At 43.2% G+C, this 23,735-nt stretch overlaps 1 protein-coding gene across 2 annotated transcripts in view; it reads left to right on the top strand.

The window, feature by feature from the left end:
* Positions 1 to 23,735, top strand: part of wdr90 (WD repeat domain 90) — a 46,637-nt gene that overhangs the window by 1,345 nt on the left and 21,557 nt on the right. For both annotated transcript variants that reach the window (XM_024007118.2, XM_070448326.1), the window contains exons 4-16: positions 5,679 to 5,817; positions 6,035 to 6,205; positions 9,516 to 9,642; positions 9,955 to 10,022; positions 10,223 to 10,335; positions 10,544 to 10,804; positions 10,970 to 11,032; positions 11,175 to 11,243; positions 12,237 to 12,347; positions 12,611 to 12,756; positions 13,040 to 13,097; positions 22,912 to 23,030; positions 23,458 to 23,619. In XM_024007118.2, coding sequence (XP_023862886.2) covers positions 5,679 to 5,817; positions 6,035 to 6,205; positions 9,516 to 9,642; positions 9,955 to 10,022; positions 10,223 to 10,335; positions 10,544 to 10,804; positions 10,970 to 11,032; positions 11,175 to 11,243; positions 12,237 to 12,347; positions 12,611 to 12,756; positions 13,040 to 13,097; positions 22,912 to 23,030; positions 23,458 to 23,619 — 1,607 coding nt within the window. The remainder of the gene's footprint in view (positions 1 to 5,678; positions 5,818 to 6,034; positions 6,206 to 9,515; positions 9,643 to 9,954; positions 10,023 to 10,222; positions 10,336 to 10,543; positions 10,805 to 10,969; positions 11,033 to 11,174; positions 11,244 to 12,236; positions 12,348 to 12,610; positions 12,757 to 13,039; positions 13,098 to 22,911; positions 23,031 to 23,457; positions 23,620 to 23,735) is intronic.

The raw sequence follows: 23,735 nt of genomic DNA, 5'->3' as shown, positions 1-23,735 counted from the left end.
AAAAAACCTCTGTGATCTCCATCTTGCTAGCAAATATTTAGTATTTTATTCAAGCGTACCTAGGAAGTGACGTAGTTCCTCAATGCCAAAAGAGTCCATCAAACCAGACCCTAGTCACTGTGTTGCCTAGGGTTGGGTTTTCGAGAATAGGAAGGAACACAATGGCATTATCAGGCATGTAATTACATACTTTATAAAACTGATTTTTATAGGATCTCTGTGTTGTGAGGCATGTTATTATTCAACAAGGGCATAGTACTTAGTATTTTGATAGTATGATGGATTGGCATAGCACTGATAAAAGAAATATATGCCTCATWATTCTAAGGAATTTGCCGTGTTAAAGGTCAAATAACATTACTATTCAGAACAGTCTGTCTCTTCTCTCTCCCACTTCCACGACACTCAATACCTGTTTTTATACTGAACAAAAATATAAACGTAACATGCAACAATTTCAACGATTTTACTGAGTTACAGTTCATATAAGGAAATCAGTCAGTTGAAATAAATTCATTAGGCCCTAATCTATGGATTTCACATGACTGGGAAGGGGTGCAGCCATGGGTGGGCCTGGGAAGGCATAGGACCACCCACTGGGCTGGCGTGGTTACACATGGTCTGTGGTTGTGAGGCCGGTTGGACATACTGCCAAATTCTCTAAAATGACATTGGATGCGGCTTATGGTAGAGAAATTAGCATTCAATTCTCTGACAACAGCTCTGGTGAATATTCGTGCAGTCAGCATGCCAATTGCAATCTCCCTCAACTTGAGACAGCTGTGGCATTGTGTTGTGTGACAAAACTGCAAATTTTAGAGTGGCCTTTTATTGTCCCCAGTCCAAGGTGCACCTGTGTAATGATCATGCTGTTTAATCAGCTTCTTGATATGCCACACCTGACAGGTGGATGGATTATCTTGGCAGAGGAAAAATGCTGACTAACAGGGATGTAAACAAATTTGTGCACAACATTTTAGAGAGATGCTTTTTGTGCATATGGAGAATTTCTGGAATCTTTTATTTCAGCTCATGAAACATGGGCCCAACACTTTACATGTTGCGTTTATATTTTTGTTCAGTATAGTAGCATGCCTCTGGAACTGATTCTCAGTAGAACACCACTTGTTCCTTGTGGTATTGATCTACTTGCTAGAATTGGCTGCTTCATGTGTTTTATACCCAACCTTTCATTTTGGAAGTGCTGTAATTCCTATGGATTTAAAACCCAAGGTTATTTTGCCACCGTTCATTGGGGATTATGGCATTTAGTTGAGATCTTAATTGGGAAAATAAGCCTTCTAAGCTTCTTAGATTTATCCATAAAATTATTGAACGAGTAATATAAATCTCTCTAAGTTTTAAGCCTACAGTAGTTCATTAGGCTAGTTGTTTTAGTGTCTCTATAATACAGTCTAGGTTTTAGCACCTCGAGTCTCACGTTCAGCTCTGTTATTGTCTTGTCTAGGGTTTTAGGGGATTATGTTATTCTAATATCCTTGCATTTAGCCAGGGCCCATATTCATAAAGCCTCTGAGTGGGAGTGCTGGTCTAAAATCAGTTTTCTCTAGATCATAATGAATAAGATTAGTAGGGGACCTGATCCTAGATCAGTACTACTATTCCGAGACCTTTTATGAATTCGTGTGCTGTTCAGATATTCAACCATGGAACTCTCCTTGATAAGTTACCAGACATAATCATGACTGGTATTGTTGATTCCATCTTTATGGATGTTACATTTGCAGGCAAAATCACAACTTGAATGTCTCACAGAATGGACAAACAAAATGTAAATGAAGCTTCTGATGTGTGTGTCTATAGGTCCCCTTGGAATATAGTGTATACCCAAATATTGGCGTGTTGGCCAAATAAAACAAAAAGAGGCATTATGGTTGTAACATGAAATGGGCAAGATTTTGGGGAGACTGAACATATTAGCAGAAGTCTTGAGTTTGTAAGTCTCTTAGGTCAACATGAATAGGCATTTTGAAGGAAAGGCTTGGTTGAACACAGAAAAAAGGAAACATTTGAAAAGGATGTAATTTCCATTATTACTTTAGAGTGGAAATACAACCGTTATGGATATTACACCCATTGACATTCAAATCTTAAAGATTTCTTTATAAACATCTATCGTAACACATTTGTTGTCATCCTGGAACTTTTATAAAATGTCAGCAGATGGAATAGTACCTAAATAATGTCTGCACTTCCAAATATACTGAACAAAAATATAAATGCAACAATTTCAACGATTTTACTAAGTTACAGTTCATGTAAGGAAATCAGTCAATTTAAATAAATTCATTAGGCCCTAATCAATGGAATTCACATGACTGGGCAGGGTCACAGCCATGGGTGGGCCTGGGAGGGCATAGGTCCACCCATTGGGGAGCCAGCCCATCAAATTAGAATGAGTTTTCCCCCACAAACAGGCTTTATTACAGACAGAAATACTCTGTTTCATCAGCAGTCTGGGTGGCTGGTCTCAGATGATCCCACAGGTGAAGAAGTCTGATGTGGAGGTCCTGGGCTTGCTTGGTTACATGTGGTCTGCGTTGTGAGGCCGGTTGGACGTACTGCCAAATTCTCTAAAACAACGTTAGAAGTGGTTTATGGTAGAGAAATTAACATGAAAGTATCTGGCAACAGCTCTGGGGGACATCTTTAATTTCAGCTCATGAAACATGGGACCAATACTTTACATGTTGCGTTTATATTTTTGGTCAGTATATATACCTTAAGGATAATTACTGTATGAGCATGGTTTCATTTTGGAATAATTCACTTTTTTTGTCAGGGTGACCTTCCCCCTGGGATTGCCCGTATGGTTTCTTGCCACCATTATACGTTTTGTCGCATCTACCTTGTCTCTGACTCTATCTGGGTTCCTTGTCTCGTGGGTTTCATAACCACGTCTTTATAACAATTAAATCATGATGAGACATAAATTTGTTCAACCATTTATCTGAACGTGCTCATCTTAACACATACAAACCCCCATTATGCTCTGCGGCACAACCCCAGTACGCAACTCCTCCTACATGAACTGTTGGGAGAGTCTATTCTATAAGTCCAAGCGTTGAGGTGCCCGCCTATCTCTCGTAGTGTTTGTTGTGTAGCCCATTCACTCACGCTGACCAGCTCCAGTACTGTGTTCTTAACTAGAGCTTCGAAGTCAGCCTCGATTTTTGGTTTGATAGTATAAGTTAAGCGTTGTGCTTTCAAAAACGTTGGTTTGTGTCTGACACGAGATACAGCTGCCCCTGTGTCAATCTCCATATGTACTGGCTGCCCATCTAGTAAGAGAGAGACATAGTAGCCATGCCCCCCCCCCCCCCCCCCAGCAACAGTCAGGATTTTCAGTGTGACTTCCTTGTCTGAGTCTCTCACCTCAATGTTCTCCTGCTCAACAGCGTGAACATCTATTTTTCTTTTGTTGGAATATCTGTTTGTTTTCAGTCTTTGACGTTTTCTCTGAGCTCGATGGTGCCCTTTTTCTCACAGGCTCGGCAATTGTAGTCCTTACATCAGCACGTCTTTATAACAAACTCCCCCCCTGATGTCCCGCTTTGCCACAGCGGAAGCATGTGCCTTGATTTCCCTGTCTCTGATTCTCAGTTGAGTTCATCAGGAAAAGTACACAACTGCAGAGCCTCTATCATCTAGGTCCATGGACACACTGACTTCAATGGCCCTTGCCACGGTCAGGTTACTTTAAGTCAATAGTCTCTTGTGTAGTGTTAGCAATTGATGTTATTCTTCAATAACACAAACTCCAAAGCAAATCAGCGGCTGAAAAATAGGTTTATTTGAGAAGGACAAATCAAGATGTTATGCTGGGAGGTAGATGTTCAATCTCCCCTCTCCTCAGCTTTTCTCCACCGAACAAAGGAACAGGATTCCATTTATAACCCCTCACCCTAGCTTAAGGTTGACCAATCAGAAGTCCTTGCAGGACAACTGGCCAATGGCCATATAAGTGTCCTGCTCCCGACTCAATGTACAGACCGTAGCACACACAGCTCTGAGTTCAGGAGTGACATTCCACAGATTCTAAACAGATGTTGAATTGAAAACCAACTCCTATTGATTGTTAATCCTAGTCCTCTCATCCTCTGCGTTGTGTACTTATCTTCAAAATGTTCTTATAGTAGTTTCACTCTGTCTCTAGTAGTGTCATTTAGAACATCATTCAACTCACGGTGCTCTGATTTAGTTTATTTAATGCAGCAGCAAACATTGTCACTGAATCTCTCTCTTCCTGATTTATTTGGTGGAACCTAAACCTTTCAGCAACAACTAGTGGTTTTGGTGAAAAGTGTCCTTTCAGTATTTCCACAATATCTGGCCTGTCTGGCTGTAGCAGGCTGCATAGCAAACCAAATGTCCCTGGCCCCATAACACAAAAAAATGTAACCACAATTTTGTCCTCATCATTGTAATTTGCAAGAACAAAATAGTCAAACCGTTCTGTATATGAGCTCCACTGCTCAATGCTTTCATCAAACTGTCCAGTGTTTCCAACAATTTCAACAACAAAAAATGTTTCTCAAAAGGCTTTTTTCTGATTATCACTCACTTCAACCATGGCAACATTCTGTTCTGCCACAGCAATATTTTCCTCTGTCACGGGATCGTCATTCATCTCACTCACTAACGTTTCATCCTCAAGTTTGCTAATGTAGCAGTTTTTTTAATTTCAAAGTTCATCTTCATCTATTTTCCTTTACTCACTGAATATTCCTCCCTTTAAAATTCATTTTTTCCCCCCTGCTCCGTCCGTCCATGACGATGCTTACTCTCTCTCTCTTAGCTAGTTCAACTGCACTTGCCTCTGCTAGCAATACACTGTGCTAACATTAGCCTAGACTGTACCACGGGGAAAATAACAATTTAAACTTGTTGAAACGGACTTCTTCCAGACAGAATAGTTTCTGTATGTTCAGACTCACTCGTCGGCAGTCTTTTGTTATGTCTCGTGAGTTTCAAAACCAAATCTTTATAATAATGAGACGGGAGACCAGGAATGAGTTCAACCATTTATTTGAACTTGCTCATCTTAACACATACAAACCCCTATGATGCTCTGCGGCAGAACCCCAATACACAAGACCTAGTACCTCATTTTGACAAGGTTGATTTCTTCTACCCAAGGGCACCCAAAGCCATGCTTGAAAGTTGGACACACTATATCATTCTGTCATTAGATTTGCCTAGGGGTTTAGTGGATCACTTATCACTCTCATCATGGTTGCAAAGATGCAGGGTTGTGACGGTCCTGGAATTTTGGATGACTAATTGGCCAGGCTAATGACGCGGTCTCCGTAACAGTTTGAATAGCAAAAATAAAAACATATTTTTAGACACACATTTTCTCCTTCGCTCCTGATTGCATGTGCTGCCATAGAATCAGAATTCATCTATTAATTATATTTCTATGTGTGCTGCTGCTACATTATGGGGGTTGTTACTTCTGCAACCCAAGACTTTGTTGCTCCTTGCCGAATCAAGAAACTAGCAAAGTTTCATCACGTTGTTTAGAGTCCATTTTACCTCAAACGAACTAAACTGTACATAAGTATTCACATTTTTACCAATTTCCAGTACAACCCCACCATAAGAATTACAGGTACTATATTTGACCTCCCTGTTTCCTCTGCTGTTTTTTGTAGGAGGGCCAGGTGATCCGTGTCTCCTTCTCCAACCTGTTTAAGGAGTTCAAGTCCACAGCCACCTGGCTGCAGTTCCCCTTCCTGTGTGGAGCGGCCAAGGGCTCGGTGTACGAGAGCACTGCAAAAACAGCCAGACACGGTAAAAACATACGTCTTCACTGAACATAGTGACACATGTCCAACAACAATCATGTTCAAGCAAAACTGGTTGAATTGTAACAGCTAAAAGCTGGTAATTTGAAACAGATTTGTCGAGTTTTGCCTTCTGTGATGTCTTCACTGAACATGGCTAAACCAGCTAATTACAATTGTACTGTGGTGTTCCTTGATCATGACCAAGTTCTTCTATTGGCCAGGACTGGTGGGTCCCGCCCCCTCTACGGTGCGTTGGACCTGTCTGATGATGGACCTGCAGTACGTTCTCTCTGTCTACCTCAACCGCCGCCACAGCCACCTGAAGACAGTCAAACTGTGTGCCAACATGTCCGTGAAGAACATGTTCACCAGTGACCTGGTGCTCGACCCTGGTGAGACTGAGACCCAAAGCTATTACAGGATTTTATAATAGGATTATAATGTAGTATAGTATTAGATGCTTCATGTCAGGTTTACCAATCACTGTGTATGTGCACAAAATGAAACTGCATTCTGGTGAGCAATCTGAGAGAGAATTCCTGGCTCAATGTTTTTGTTTCCACAGAACTAGCTATTAGTTACCTTTTTTATTAGTAGTAATGTGTCAGCTTTTGTCATTGAGGAAGAATGTTCCCTGAGATGGGAGAGGCAGCACTTGCAGCGCGATCTGCGTCACAAATAGAACTGACTTCTATTTTACAGGCTAACTACACCGCTCGCGTCGCGTGCCATCTCCTCATTCGTTTTACCCATGTGGGTGACTGAAAGACAAAATAGGTCGGTGGCGGTAATGCACGTAATTTATGAAAGTTGCCAATCGCAATATAAAGTCAAGAGAAGAAAAAGCCTAGAAGGACAAGAGATGACTAGAAACGATTCGGTTGACCGTTTTATGTGTGGATTAATTATCGGAGTAGAGGACCTTGTGCATTTCAGGTAAAATAACAATGTTTATATCCCAGGACAAATTAGCTAGCAACAGCAAGCTAGCTAAATAGAACAAATTAGCTAGCAAGTGCTAGCTAAATTGCTATGAAGGTTTAATGCTTTTTTGCCTGTCCCCAAATTAATGTAATTGGTTCAGAGTTTGTTTTGATATTTTAACCTGCGTGTCGTGAGCGCGTTTGGTGTGGGGGGACAAAATACATTTATGCACGATGGCGCACGCGCGCAGCCGGTTTGGGTTCCGTGTTAGCGTTTGGCAACGCAGACGCTCGTTGGCATGTGCGAGCAGTGTGGGTGCAATAATTGAATAATATAGATTTCTACATTTCTTTTACAACACTTGCGCACGCGACGCGGGCGGTGTAGTCGGCCTGTAAAGTACCAGCAGTTCACTCCATTTGCTAGTGAAAGAAATTAAATGAAAGTTCGAAAAATAACTGGTTGCACAATCCTGCGTCCCATTAGTTGTATTTTCCACGTAACATTACGAGCATCACGCAACCTGATAGACTGTAACTGTAATTATGATCCACGTCACAAAAAGCATTACAAAAGTATAATCAAAAATAAATATACATATTGGCATTAAATGGAGTCGGGATTTTAGAAGACTGCGCGATGAAGAATGAATGAGTGTCTGGTATTTGCTATAGAGGCAATGCTTCTAAAATGCCTTTGCACTAGATTTGAGATTTTATACATCTTCAAAACTCTGAAATTATGTATGCGCTGCAAAGAAATACAATAGGCACCTCTACGTAGGCTGAAACAGCGGACTCTTCTAGCGAACAGCGTTCAGATTCCCTTTGCGGTAGCCTACTTAAGCTTTGTGTTGTCAGTTTGCGGTCTGTGTCGATGCAATCATTTGTTTTTGTTTTAATGTTTTCAAAATGATTTTACTTTTAGTGTTGATTAGGAACTGTGTCTAAAAAGCCAATACTTGTGAGCTGGCCCTAGTGATTGGCCCTGTTTGAGAGGTGACAAGCGTTCCTCTACTATAGAGACTAAACTTGGGGGCATGTGCTAAGAAAAACGTTATATAAAATTATCTCCTTTCTATACTGTACATGTAATGGAATAAACATACAGACAATCTGTGCTAATTCCACAAAACATATTTATTTTATATGTTCTGTACTTATCAGTATGACATTTTTATTTATGTTTTGTAAATACCTTTTCAGAGGACCGAACTGAACCAGGTGTGATCCATAATGTTTGTCTAAGCACATGAATCTCCAATTTGCCGCATGCGTCTGGTACTCTAAAAAGTTGGACAGGGTTGGCAGGTCCGGGGAGCTTTCAAGGCCCGCGTGGTTGTGAACAGAGCACTGCACTTAAGACCCCATTCAGTGTAGAAACATTCACTCACCAGCCAGCTTATTAGGTACACCCATTTAGTACCGGGGCGGACCCACCTTTGCCCCTAGAACAGCCTGAATTTTTTGAGGCACTCTACAAGGTGTCGGAAACATTCCACAGGGATTTTGGTCCATGCTGACGTGACGGCATCACGCAGTTGTTGCAGATTGGACGGCGGTACATTCATGCTGCGAACAGCCCTTTCCATTTCATCCCAAATATGCCCTATTGGGTTGAGGTCTGGGGACTGAGCAGGCCGCTCAAGTAAGCTGAACTCGCTGTCATGTTCTAGGCAATGTTTTTCCACTCCTTAATTGTCTAGTGTTGGTGATCGTGTGCCCACTGGAGCCGCTTCTTCTCGTTTTTAGCTGATAGGAGTGGAACTCTGGCTTTTGCAGCAGATGACCACACCATCTGTGACAAGGATCGACATGTTGTGTGTTCCGAGATGCCGTTCTGCACACCGCTGTTGTGTTGCGCTGTTATCTGTGTTTGTTGCCAGTCTGTTAGCTTGCACAATTCTTGCCATTTTCCTTTGACCTCTCTCATCAACAAGCTGTTTTCGCCCACAGAACTGCCGCTGACTGGATGTTTTTTAATTTATTTGTCGCACTATTCTCGGTAAATCCTAGACACTGTCATGCGTGAAAAGCCCAGGAAGCTGGCCGTTTCTGAGATACTGGATCCGGTACACCTGGCACCAACGATCATACCGCGCTCAAAGTTGCTTAGGTCACTCGTTTTGCCCATTCAAACGTTAAATCGAACAGTAACTGAATGCCTCGATGCCAGTCTGCCTGCTTTATATAGCAAGCCATGACCACGTGACTCACTGTCTGTAGGAGCGATCCATTTTCATGAACGGGGTGGTGTACCTAATAAACTGTCCGGTGAGTGTATAGCTACCACAGTTAAACAAAAATATATTTCGGTTAAGGGCTCATTTTCTTCAGGATGTTCAAAGGCCAGGGCCTTATCTCTGCATTTTTATAGAAATAGTTCAAATGCAGAGAATCCTTCAGCTGAGCCTATTTACAAGACCATTTCCTTAGTTTGGCATATTTTTTTAGTTTAGAACATGTTAAACAGCTGTACCTTCAACCTGTTTATTTCAGACCATTTCCTGAATTTGTGGTGCATTTTTTGGTACTTGAAATTTTTCAAAAACAGCTGAACCTATTTATTCATGGCTATCTCCTGAGTTTGAAGTACTTATTTTTATTAATTATTCAATTCAACCACAGTGCAATTGAGCAGGCTGTGTGGGGATGCAATCAATTGCGTTCATTCAATGTGCCTCCCTCAAGGTTCTATCCTGGCTCCAAGGCTAATCTATCTCTTCAATATTCTTCAAGAAATTCCTCATCTTTTTATCCTTTGTTCATTTCCCTCCAGGAGTGTCCTTCAATGAGGCAAAGCAGGCCGGGTTGGCATCATCTCTGGGCACAGGCCCCATGCCTAGGGAGATGTCCTTCCCTGTGCCCAAGGGAGGCAGCTGGCATGACCTCTATGACTACATCAGGTGGGTGGCTTTACCAGGGTGGTATTCAAATGGGAGAAAACTGAATTAAAAAAGCGAGGGACTACCTGGACTTGTCCAAAAATAACTGCTTGTTTTCATTGTCTGTTAAATAACATTTTCAAACGTTTTGCACCGGTATGCCCTAATGAACCGCTATCCAGTTACCATAGACAGGGTGAATCGAGCTACTGTCACAATTCAAATCAATGGCTGACGCTATGCACATTTTCTAGTTACAGTCGGTATTGAAGTGTCATCTTGCCTTTCAAATGCTTCTTATGTTTAAAACTGCTACTTTGTTTATTCTAACAGGTTTCCATCAGACGGAGCCAAGATGCCCTTTGACTCCATTCAGAAAGGCTATCCCAGCGCTGTATCTAGTAAGTGGACAGCACTATAACGCCTATGAATGTTTGATTTACCTCAGTAATTCCTATGAAGTTAAGAATACATGTGCCTAAGCAGCAATTGTGACAAATGCAGTGATTACTATCTTAGTGTATAATTACAGTAGAATGAAAACATTAATTGCACAGTACAAATTCTGTAGTAACAGCACGTTATTGTTGTCTTGCCCCAGCATGTTCCCCAGCAGAGAGGAGTCCCATGAGAGAGATGTCTCGCAGTGTGAACATCAGCAAACCAGTGCAGGACAGAGTGTCACTCATCCAGCAGATCACCACCCCCAAACTAGTAAGACAATAGCCTGGGTGGGTGGGTGGTTGGTTTGTGTGTGTGTTCTTTGTGTCTGAAATGGTATTTTCATGCTCTAAGTATATGTCTATATCTGTGGTCGTCCCATTTTCTGTATACAGTCTGTGTCAGACTGACTGTTCTGTGTACATTTACAAACGGCTGTATTTCGCATTGTCATAACCTGATGTGCCGTTTCCTCCCCCAGCACCCGAGGCATCGCACCACTCTGGAGACGTCCAGTATTGCTGAGCTGGGAGTGGTCACATCTGGCCTGAACGGCCAAGACACATCACAGGACGACTGGCATTGCCATGGTGACAACCTGGGAAAAGGTCAGGGGTCGAGGACCTCCAGGTCGCACCGCTCGGCTGTCAGGATACCGTGCACGGACGATGGGGGCGTGCACGTTTACGCCCACACCGAGGATGACATCAACACCCACAGAGATGACAGTGACGTAGAGGAGGTGAGACACACCATTTAGCACTTACACACACGCCTCTCAATTTACACCCCACCTTTATGTAACAGACCTCTTTCACAAAGCCACTTCCTGTGCTTCCCTGCTCCTACACACTGCTTTGTTTCTGTATTGTTGAAGGATTCCGTATTCGTCTCTTTGCGTTTCTAGATTGTTTGTACAGCAGTCTCAAGACCTGTCACTCTTCCAATAGCCAAGGAATCCCAACAGCGGGTAAGAAAAGACAAGAAAAAAGAGATTGACTTCAGTTTTTGAAACACCTGACGACTTTGTTAGTTTCCGTACAATGATATTGTACAGAATATTGTGTGAACCCATGCAGTTATTTGTGTGAATCCTGTTTCTGTCTACTCAGAAGCTGCATCCTGACCCTATCCTCAGGCTCAATAGAATCATTGGTTTCGGGGGAGCCACTATGAAATGTGTAAGTCTCAAGGTGGCACTGTGTTTGTTTACGCTATGAGATGTGTTTTCACACAGGGGCCTCACGAGTGGCGCAGCGGTCTAAGGCACTGCGTCGCAGTGCTTGAGGCGTTACTACAGACTCGGGTTCGATCCCAGGTTGTGTCACAACCGGCCGTGACCGGGAGTCCCATAGGGTGGCGCACAATTGGACCAGCGTAGTCCGGGTTAGGGGAGGGTTTGGCCGGGGAGGGGCTTTACTTGGTTCATCGCTCTATAGCGACTCCCTATGGCGGGCCGGGTGCCTGCAGGCTGACTTCGGTCGTCAGTTGAATGCTGTTTCCTCCGACACATTGGTGCAGCTGGCTTCCGGGTTAAGCGGGCAGGTGTTAAGAAGCGTGGTTTGGCAGTTCATGTTTCGGCAGACGCATGGCTCGACCTTCGCCTCTCCCGAGCCCGTTGAGGAGTTGCAGCGATGAGACAAGATAGAAAAAGGGGGTTAAAATGTCCTGTACGTCATGTGAAATAAATAAAGGAAAACTTATGATCCATCGTTGCCGTATATGAGATGTTACAAATATAATATCAGATATGAGTTTCTCTCTCTCTGTGAGATCATATATGACAAAACGATACATCATATACACAAATACTGTATATTTAAGAAATAAGGCCCGAGGGGGTGTGGTATATGGCCAATATACCACATAAGACTGTTCTTATGCACAACTCGGAGTGCCTTGATACAGCCGTATTTTGGACGTATACCACAAACACTCAAGGTGCTTTATTGCTATTATAAACTGGCTACCAACGTAATTAGAGCAGTACAAATGTACATTTTGTCATGCCTGTAGTATACGGTCTGATATATTGCGGCTTTCAGTCAATCGGCACTCAGGGCTTGAACCACCCAGTTTATAATGTCTGATATACCATGGCTTTCAGCCAATCAGCATCCAGGATTCAAACTACTCGATTTATAAATAGCAATCTACTACCTCTCTCCCTGTAGGCTCTATGGACTAAGTCTGGGGATACAGTGGTGTATCCCTGTCACGCCATCATCGTCTCCATGAAGATCTCCTCCGGACAGCAGAGGTTCTTCATCGGCCACACTGATAAGGTGTAACACACAGTTTAATGAAATATCCTGAATACACACACAACACACACTCACAAACAGCGCCGCTGTTGTCATAGTAGGCCATGCCACTTCAAATACTTGGCCTGGCTGGTGCTGTAGACGTTGTACTATAACAGGTTTTGAATGAAATGCCACAGCAGGTAATGAGAGTTCCGTGGTCTTTTTTGACACTAGCGCTGCATTTTGTCACTGTCAAAGTGGCGTCAATGTCACCTCACAGTGTGCTGTCTCTGTGCTGTCAGGTGTCTGCTCTCACGTTCAATGGGAACAGCACAGTGCTGGCCTCGGCCCAGACCGGCATTCAGAGTGTGGTGCGGGTTTGGAACTACCTCAAGGCCAACTGCTTGGCCATGTTCAAGACCCACGCTCACTCACTGTCCTCGTTGAGGTGACCGTTCACACACACAAACGCACACGCTCGGCCACAATACCCATGCTCACTTGCTGACCTCACTAAGGTGACCCTTCACATATAAACGCACACACCTCTTCACCTCACATCTCCCCTCTTATGTAACTCCTCTTCACATTTGACTTTCCCCTGTGTGTTCCTGGCCCATTGTCCTCATTGAGCGAACCACACGCCTATACAGTATAATACAACACACACACATTTGCTTTAAGGACTGATATTCACTCTGTTCCTGACTTGTGCTTCTTGTTGTCCTCAGCTTCTCCTACAGCGGTGGGGTTCTATGTGGAGTGGGGAAAGACGGACACAGTAAAACAGTAAGCGCCACAGCCAACATAGCCATGATATGATGCGTGACTCGGAAGAATTGTATACAGATTGTATTCTTAATATGAACCATATATACAATTCTGTCGAAACAATTCTTCTTAGTCACGTTTTGGCTACAGCCAAGACGACCTTATTCAGTCTTAAACTCAGTTTGTTTCAGGTTAAACAATTATCTTTATTTTGGCCTTCTAGCTGCTTTCTTACCTGAAAACAAAACAGTCTGTTTACCATGGTTACCCAGCTAGGGAGCAACCAAGGTCAATAGAAAAACACTTCAGCGCACTGCTGGAAACAATTCATTATCATCATCATGACTTTTACCATGGCTTCGCAATCAGTGTTAGTCACCTTATGGTTGACTGATTGCTGTGACTGTGAACAGAAAGTTAATTGCTTGTTGTTTGGCGGTGGGTGCCTAACTTTAAAAAAACAATTATTTGTCACATGCTTCGTAAACAACAGGTGTAGAGTAACAGTGAAATGCTTACGGGTCCTTTTTCAACAATGCAGAGTTAAAGATAAAAAAATGGTGAATAAGATTGAATAACAATGACCAGTTAAAATAACTTTATATAGGGAGTAGAGGTCGACCGATTATGCTTTTTCAACGCCGATACCGATTATTGGAGGACCAAAAAAGCCGATACAGATTAATCGGCCTATTATTATTTTATTTTTTTGTAATAATGACAATTACAACAATACTGAATGAACACTTATTTTAACTTAATATAATACATCAATAAAATCAATTTAGCCTCAAGTAAATAATGAAACATGTTCAATTTGGTTTAAATAATGGAAAAACAAAGTGTTGGAGAAGAAAGTAAAAGTGCAATATGATGTAAGAAAGCTAACGTTTCAGTTCCTTGCTCAGAACATGAGAACATATGAAAGCTGGTGGTTCCTTTTAACATGAGTCTTTAATATTCCCAGGTAAGAAGTTTTAGGTTGTAGTTATTATAGGAATTATAGGACTATTTCCCTCTATACCATTTGTATTTCATTAACCTTTGACTATTAGATGTTCTTATAGGCACTTTAGTATTGCAAGTGTAACAGTATAGCTTCCGTCCCTCTCCTCGCTCCTCCCTGGGCTCAAACCAGCAACACAACGACAACAGCCACCATCGAAGCAGCGTTACCCATGCAGAGCCACGGGAACAACTACTAGAATGCTCAGAGCGAGTGATGTTTGAAACGCTATTAGCGCACGCTAACTAGCTAGCCATTTCACTTCGGTTACACCAGCCTCATCTCGGGAGTTGATAGGCTTGAAGTCATAAACAGCGCAATGCTTGACGCACAACGAAGAGCTGCTGGCAAAACGCACGAAAGTGCTGTTTGAATGAATGTTTACGCGCCTGCTTCTGCCTACCACCGCTCAGTCAGATACTTAGATACTTGTATGCTTGTATGCTCAGTCAGATTATATGCAACGCAGGACACGCTAGATAATATCTAGTAATATCATCAACCATGTGTAGTTAACTAGTGATTATGATTGATTGTTTTTTATAAGATAAGTTTAATGCTAGCTAGCAATTTACCTTGGCTTACTGCATTCGCGTAACAGGCAGTCTCCTTGTGGAGTGCAACGAGAGAGAGGCAGGTCGTTATTGCGTTGAACTAGTTAACTGTAAGGTTGCAAGATTGTATCCCCCGAGCTGACAAGGTGAAAATCTGTCGTTGGCCCCTGAACGAGGCAGTTAACCCACCGTTCCTAGGCCGTCCTTGAAAATAAGAATGTGTTCTTAACTGACTTGCCTAGTTAAATAAAGGTATAAAAATCAGGACAATGTCGGCGCCCAAAAATACCGATTTCCTGTAACCTAATTAATCGGCCATTCCGATTAATCGGTCGACCTCTAATAGGGATAGAAAATAACATGGCTATATACAGGGAGTAGCAACAATAACATGGCTATATACAGGGAGTAGCAAATAACATGGCTATAATACAGGAGTAGCAAATAACATGGCTATAATACAGGGAGATAGCCAAATAACATGGCTATATACAGGGAGTAGCCAATAACATGGCTAATACAGGGAGTAGCCAATAACATGGCTTATACAGGGAGTAGCCAATAACATGGCTATATACAGGGAGTAGCCAATATAACATGGCTAATATACAGGGAGTAGCCAATAACATGGCTATATACAGGGAGTAGCCAATAACATGGCTACTATACAGGGAGTAGCCAATAACATGGCTATAATACAGGGAGTAGCCAATAACATGGCTATAATACAGGAGTAGCAAATTAACATGGCTATAATACAGGGAGTAGCAAAATAACTAGGCTATAATACAGGGAGTAGCATAATAACATGGCTATCAATACAGGGAGTAGCAAATAACATGGCTATAATACAGGGAGTAGCCAATAACATGGCTATATAATTTTATTGAACCTTTATTTAACTGGGAAAGTTAAGAACAAATTCTTATTTACAATGACGGCCTAGCAAAAGGCCTCCTGCGGGGCCGGGGGCCTGGGATTAAAAATAATAAATAAAATATAAATATAGGACAAAACACACATCACAAGAGAGACAACTCTACATAAAGAGAGACCTAAGACAACATAGCAAGGCAGCAACACATGACAACACAGCATGGTAGCAACACAACATAACAACAACATGGTAACAGTACAAAACATGGTACAAACATTAGGGCAAGAAGGTAGAGACAACAATACATCACACAAAGCAGCCACAACTGTCAGTAAGAGTGTCCATGATTGAGTCTTTGAATGAACAGATTAAGATAAACCTGTCCAGTTTGAGTGTTTGTTGCAGCTCATTCCAGTTGCTAGCTGCAGCGAACTGAAAAGAGGAGCGACTCAGGGATGTTTGGGGACCTTTAACAGAATGTGACTGGCAGAACGGGTGTTGTATGTGGAGGATGAGGGCTGCAGTAGATATCTCAGATAGGGGGGAGTGAGGCCTAAGAGGGTTTTATAAATAAGGATCAACCAGTGGGTCTTGCGACGGGTATACAGAGATTACCAATTTACAGAAGAGTATAGAGTGCAGTGATGTGTACAGGGAGCATTGGTGGCAAATCTGATGGCCAAATGGTAAAGAACATCTAGCCGCTCGAGAGCACCCGTAGCCGCTCGAGAGCACCTATAAATGATGTCTCCGTAATCTAGCAATTCGTAGGATGGTCATCTGAATCAGGGTTAGTTTGGCAGCTGGGGTGAAAGAGGAGCGATTATGATAGAGGAAACCAAGTCTAGATTTGACGTTGGCCTGCAGCTTTGATATGTGCTGAAAGAAGGGCAGTGCACCATCAAGCCATACTCCCAAGCACTTGTATGAGGTGACTACCTCATGCTCTAAACCCTCAGAGCTAGTAATCACACCTGTGGGAGGTGGGGCATTCTTCTTACCAAACCATATGACCTTTGTTTTTGAGGTGTTCAGAACAAGGTTAAGGGTAGAGAAAGCTTGTTGGACACTAAGAAAGCTTTGTTGTAGAGCATTTAACACAAAATCCGCGGAGGGGCCAGCTGAGGATATGACTGTATCATCTGCATATAAATGGGTGAGAGATCTTCCTACTGCCTGAGCTATGTTGTTGATGTAAATTGATAAGAACTTGGGGCCTAGGATTGAGCCTTTGGGTACTCCCTTGGTGACAGGCAGTGGCTGAGACAGCAGATTGTCTGACTTTACACACTGCACTCTTGAGGTCGTTAGCAAACCAGCCCAAAGACCCCTCAGAGACACTAATACTCCTTAGCCGGCCCACAAGAATGAAATGGTCTACCGTATCAAAAGCTTTGGCCAAGTCAATAAAAATAGCAGCACAATATTGCTTAGAATCAAGGGCAATGGTGACATCATTGAGGACCTTTTTAAGACACATCCATAACCTGAGCAAAAAACAGATTGCATACAAGAGAGAATACTATTGACATCAAGAAAGCCAGTCAGTTGATTGACAAGTTTTTCCAACACTTTTGATWAACAGGGCAAAATAGAAATAGACCTATAACAGTTAGGATCAGCTTGATCTCCCCCTTTAAATAAAGGACGAACCGTGGCTGCCTTCCAAGCAATGGGAACCTCCCCAGAAAGGAGAGACAGGCTTGACGATGATAGTTGCAGCAAACTTAGAAGAAAGGGTCTAAACCATCTGACCCAGATGTTTTTTGGTGGTCAAGTTTAAGGAGCTCCTTCAGCACCTCGGACTCAGTGACTGCCTGCAAGGAGAAACTTTGTAGCGGGGCAGGGGAAAAAGAGGGAGAAGCATCGGGGATAGTCTCATTAGAAGGGGTGGGAGATGAGGAAATGTTGGACGGGCAAGGAGGCATGGCTGAGTGAAATAGGAATCTTGACTTAATGAAGTGGTGATTAAAGCGCTCAGCCATGTGCTTCTTGTCAGTAACAACCACATCATCAACATTAAGGGACACGGGCAGCTGTGAGGAGGGTTTATTCTCCAGGTCTTTAACCGATTTCCAGAACTACTTGGGGTTAGACCCACAAAAAGAGAACTGCTCCTTAAAGTAACTAACTTTGGCCTGAGTGCACTTATTTCTAATTTGCCTGAATGATAGCCAGTCAACCTGAGAATGCGTGTGCCGAGCCTTTCGCCAAATGCAATTCTTGAGGTGGAGTAACTCTGCAAGATCACGGTCGAACCAGGGGCTGAATTCTTTTCTTTATAGCGGTGTGTTTGTTAATACAATACCACTGAAAATATCAAAAAAGAAGGTCCAAGCGTCTTCGACAGAGGGGATCAAGCCGATTCTATACCATTTTAGAGGCCAGTTCATGAAAGAAAGCTTGCTCATTAAAGTGTTTTTAGCAATTGTCTATGACAAATCAGGACAGGTCGTTTCACTGAGCAGCCATTACGAACACAGGCTGTAAAAGAGTGATCACTAAGGTCATTACAGAAAACACCAGACTGATTATTTGTGAGGATAACATCGAGGAGAGTAGCCTTTTCTGGGTGTTTGGAGTCCCACCTTGTGGGATTGGTGATAATCTGAGAAAGATTTAGGGAGTCCCATTGCTTTTGGACTTGATCAGGTGGTTTAAGCATGTTCAAGTCACCAAGCAGGACAAGCAGCACCCAGCATCAGTCAACAAAGAGCTATTTGAAAGTTGAATGCTTAAAACCAGCAAATCAAATTGTTTGGGGAGAGACTTGGTGGAGACAACCGAGCACTGAAGGTGATCCTTGGTAAAGATTGCCACTCCCCCACCTTTTGGAAGATCTGTCTTGCTGAAAAAGGTTATAACAAGGAAGGTTAACATCAGTATTCAAAACACTCTTCTTTAACCACGTCTCCGTAATGACCAACAGATCTGGATTGGAGCTGTGAACCCACACTTTCAATTGATCCATTTTAGGTAATAAGCTTCTAGTGTTAACGTACAGAAAACCCAGGCTTTTACGAGTGCAGAAATCAGTGATGCAGATATCAGAGCACAAGTCAGAATTTGGGAGAGCTCTGCAGGGAGAGCTCTGCAGTGCTGATATATGACATCTGAATGTGCATCAGATGGCAACAAGATCATATTGAACAGCAATTTCATCAGGTAACATGAATACAAAGCCGGCGAGAGGTGGTTAGAATAGGATGGGAGGCCAAAAGTCAGTGTAACCAATAGAGGGTCAGAGTCCCGAGTGTGGGAACAAACAGTCTGTCCCACGGTTGGGTAAAGAAAGTTTGTAGTCAACAAAGTATGCAGGAGTCATGAGGCAAATAGCAAAATGCACAAGAAACAAAAAATATATATAATGACTTCAGAGTCACTCGCCCAACTGCATGAGTGCTGGAGGCGTGCGAAAGCTCGGGAGAGAGGGGTGAGGGTGGGGGTACCTGTACCAGACAGGGGCAGACGGTGAACAGATCGCCAGGTGGAATCCAAGCAGCAGTGTAGCAGGCAACGGGAATAGGTGTCACGCCCACTTGGGAGAAGTTTTTATTTCTGGAGGCAGATTTCTTGTAGGAAATGCCAGTGAATGGTCTTAGAACAGCGGGAGGGGGCTTCAGAGGATGCTTCAAAAACTCCTGCCACTTGTTGGGCCCAAAGGCCTCGACACCTTTTACTTCACACATTCATGCTAATTGAATTTGTATCTGGTCTGTCCTTGCAAGCTTGGGAGCCTTAACTCAGCATTCAGTCCCCATAAAATATATCATTGTAATGTACTTTATTTTTTTCTTATTTTTTCTTCTTGACTTTCAAAATAGCATCAGACCAAACACTGCTCACTCAGTTCCAGGTTGGATGGTGTCCTCAGGTCTCTGCTGTTTGTTTGCTAGAGCACCCTACGTATAGCTTGGGAAAATAACCTTGGAAGCAGTCATCTCTCCGGTTAATTTTCATCAAAATTAGGTTGTAGGTTTGGAGTTTTGATCTGGAGCGAAGGCCATGCTGTGGAGGGTAGCATCCTGTGTATGTACCTGCCGAAAAATCCAAGTTTATCCAACTCCAAATCTATCCTTTTGTAAAAAAACATGTTGAAAAATGTAAGAGCTCACATGCAGCTGTGTCTCTGAGTAGGGCGTGCCTTTACAGGGAGTAGAAAATAGCATGGCTATATACAGGGAGTGGAAAATAGCATGGCTATATACAGGAGTGCGGAACAAATAGACGTGGCTATATACAGGGAGTGGAAAATAGCATGGCTATTATACGCGGAGTGGAAAATAGCATGGCTATATACAGGGAGTGGAAAATAGCTAGGCTATATACAGGGAGTGGAAATAGCATGGCTATATACAGGGAGTGGAAAATAGCGTGGCTATATACAGGGAGTGGAAAATAGCTGGCTATATACAGGGAGTGGGAAAATAGCGTGGCTATATACAGGGAGTGGGAATAGCGTGGCTATATACAGGGAGTGGAGAAATAGCGGGCTATATACAGGGAGTGGAAAATATGGCTATATACAGGAAGTAGGAAAATAAGCATGGCTATATACAGGGATGGAAAAATAGCAATGGCTATATACAGGGAGTGGAAAATAGCATGGCTATATACAGGGAGTGGAAATAGCAATGGCTATATACAGGGAGTGGAACAATAGCATGGCTATATACAGGGAGTGGAAAATAGCATGGCTATATACAGGGAGTGGAAATAGCATGGCTATATACAGGAGTGCGAAAATACATGCCTATATACGGGAGTGGAAATAGCATGGCTATATGACAGAGTGGGAGTGGAAAATAGCATGGCTATATACAGGAGGAAAATAGCATGGCTATATACAGGGAGTGGAAATAGCATGGCTATATACAGAGGGAAAATAGCATGGCTAATACAGGGAGTGGAAAATAGCATGGCTATATACAGGGAGATGGAAAAATAGCATGGCTATATATCAGGGATGGAAAAATAGCATGGCTAATACACAGGATGGAAAATTAGCATGGCTATATACAGGGAGTGGAAAATAGACGTGGCTATATACAGGGTGGAAAATAGCTGGCTATATACAGGGAGTGAGGAAATAGCGTGCTATATACAGGGAGGGAGTGAGAGAATAGCGTGGCTATATACAGGAGTGGAAAATAGCGTGGCTATATACAGGGATGGAAAAGCGTGGCTATATACAGGGAGGGAATGGAGAATAGCGTGCTATATACAGGGAGTGGAAATAGCGTGGCTATATACAGGAGTGGAGAATAGCGTGGCTATATACAGGGAGTGGAGAATAGCGTGGCTATATACAGGGAGTGAAAATAACGTGGCTATATACAGGGAGTGGAGAATAGCGTGGATACATGGGCTATATACAGGGAGTGGAGAATAGCGTGGCTATATCAGGGAGTGGAAATAGCGTGGCTATATTACAGGGAGTAAGAATGAGCTAATATTACAGAGAGCTGGAGAGATAGCGTGGCTATATACAGGGAGTGGAGAATAGCGTGGCTATATACAGGGAGTGGAAAATAGCGTGGCTATATACAGGGAGTGGAGAATTGCGTGGCTATATTCAGGACGTGGAAAATAGCGTGGCTATGCACATGACGTGGAAAATAGTGTGGCTATACACAGGAAGTACCAGTGTTGAGTCGATGTGCAGTTGTACAAGGTAATTGTTGTAGCTATGTACATATAAACTCAGCAAAAAAAGAAATGTCCCTTTTTCAGGACCTTGTCTTTCAAAGATAATTTGTAAAAATCCAAATAACTTCACAGATCTTCATTGTAAAGGGTTTAAACACTGTTTCCCATGCTTGTTCAATGAACAATTAATGAACATTCACCTGTGGAACGGTCATTAAGACACAGCTTACAGAGGGTAGGCAATTATGGTCACATTTCTGAAAACTTAAGACACTAAAGAGGCCTTTCTCCTGACTCTGAAAAACATCAAAAGAAAGATGCCCAGGGTCCCTGCTCATCTGCGTGAACGTGCCTTAGGTATGCTGCAAAGAGGCGTGATGACTGCAGATGTGGCCAGAGCAATAAATTGCAATGTCCGTACTGTGAGATGCCTAAGACAGCGCTACAGGGAGACAGGACGGACAGCTGATCGTCCTCGCAGTGGCAGACCACGTGTAAAAACAGCTGCACAGGATCGGTACATCCGAACATCACACTGCGGGACAGGTACACTGCGGGACAGGTACAGGATGGCAACAACAACTGCCCGAGTTAAACCAGGAACGCACAATCCCTCCATCAGTGCTCAGACTGTCCGCAATATGCTGAGAGAGGCTAGTCTGAGGGCTTGTAGGCCTGTTGTAAGGCAGGTCCCCACCAGACATCACTGGCAACAACGTCACCTGTAGGCACAAACCCACCGTCGCTGGACCAGACAGGACTGGCAAAAAGTGCTCTTCACTGACGAGTCGCGGTTTTGTCTCACCAGGGGTGATGGTCGGATTTGCTTTTATCGTCGAAGGAATGAGCGTTACACCGAGGCCTGTACTCTGGAGCGGGATCGATTTGGAGGTGGAGGGTCTGTCATGGTCTGGGGCGGTGTGTCACAGCATCATCGGACTGAGCTTGTTGTCATTGCAGGCAATCTCTACGCTGTGCGTTACAGGGAAAACATCCTCCTTCCTCATGTGGTACCCTTCCTGCAGGCTCATCCTGACATGACTCTCCAGCATGACAATGCCACCAACCATACTGCTCGTTCTGTGCGGGATTTCCTGTAAGACAGGAATGTCAGTGTTCTGCCATGGCCAGCGAAGAGCCCGGATCTCAATCCCATTGAGCAGGTCTGGGACCTGTTGGATCTGAGGGTGAGGGCTATGTCCATTCCCCCCAGAAATGTCAGGGAAATTGCAGGTGCCTTGTTGGAAGAGTGGGGTAACATCTCACAGCAAGAACTGGCAAATCTGGTGCAGTCCATGAGGAGGAGATGCACTGCAGTACTTAATGCAGATGGTGGCCACACCAATACTGACTGTTACTTTGGATTTTGACCCCCCTTGTTCAGGGACACATTTTTCCATTTCTGTTAGTCACATGTCTGTGGAACTTGTTCAGTTTATGTCTCAGTTGTTGAGTCTTGATATGTTCATACAAATATTTACACATGTTAAGTTTGCAGAAAATAAACGCAGTTGACCGTGAGAGGACGTTTCTTTTTTTGCTGAGTTTAGGTAGGGTTAAAGTGACTAGGGAACAGGATATATCATAGACGGTAGCAGCAGTGGGTATACTCACTACCCTCTGTCGTGCCTTGCAGTTGCCGAACCAAGCAGCCAGTCAAGATGCTCTCAATGGTGCAGCTATAGAACTTTTGAGCATCTGTGGGCCCATGTCAAATCTTTTCACTCTTTTAACTCTCCTCCACAGATGGTGGTTGTGTGGAACACCCTGCGTGTCACTAAAGGAGGAGAGGTGTCTGTCCTGGCCAAAGCACACACCGACGTGGACATACAGACCATGAAGATTGCCTTCTTTGATGACACACGGTAACGTTACAGTCTATCATACTTCAATATGTGAGGCAACACAAACATTGACACACACACACACGATAACATACGCACTATACATACACATGTATTTAGTAATGTAGATATGTGGTGGAGTAGGGGCCTGAGGCCACACAGTGTGTTCTGTGTGCCCTCTGGCAGTGAAATCGGTGAATGTATTGTAATGTTTTAAAAGTGTATAAACTTCCTTACTTTTGCTGGACCCCAGGAAGAGTAATGGGGATCCATAATAAATACAAATATGTAAGGCTTCATTCAGGATTCATTAGAGGTTAAAAGAAATGTGTGTAGGAATGTGTCCATTCTGTCACCTTGAGTTTGTGTTACTGTGATAATTATAATTGTTTTGCCTTTGCTAAATAGCCAAAATGTAAATATGTTATTTTGTGTATTTACGCCCCAGGATGGTGTCCTGTGGTCGGGATAACGTTCGGTTGTGGCGTGTGCGGAGCGGGGTCCTGCGGTCTTGTCCGGTCAACCTGGGGGAGTACCACGCCCTGGACTTCACTGACGTGGCCTTTGAGGAGGGTCACTCTGCTGACCGCGAGCCTGAGGACCGCACGCTGTGAGCACACACTCCTTTCAGTTTTTTAAAAACTTTTCATATATTATAGGTAGGCTATGGCTGCATCCCAAATAGTGCGGGCTCTAGTCAAAAGTAGTACACTATAGAGGGAATAG

The sequence above is a fragment of the Salvelinus sp. IW2-2015 genome, linkage group LG18 (assembly GCF_002910315.2).
Source record: "Salvelinus sp. IW2-2015 linkage group LG18, ASM291031v2, whole genome shotgun sequence".
Lineage (NCBI taxonomy): Eukaryota > Metazoa > Chordata > Actinopteri > Salmoniformes > Salmonidae > Salvelinus > Salvelinus sp. IW2-2015.
This window is presented reverse-complemented; position numbering and strand designations above follow the sequence as displayed.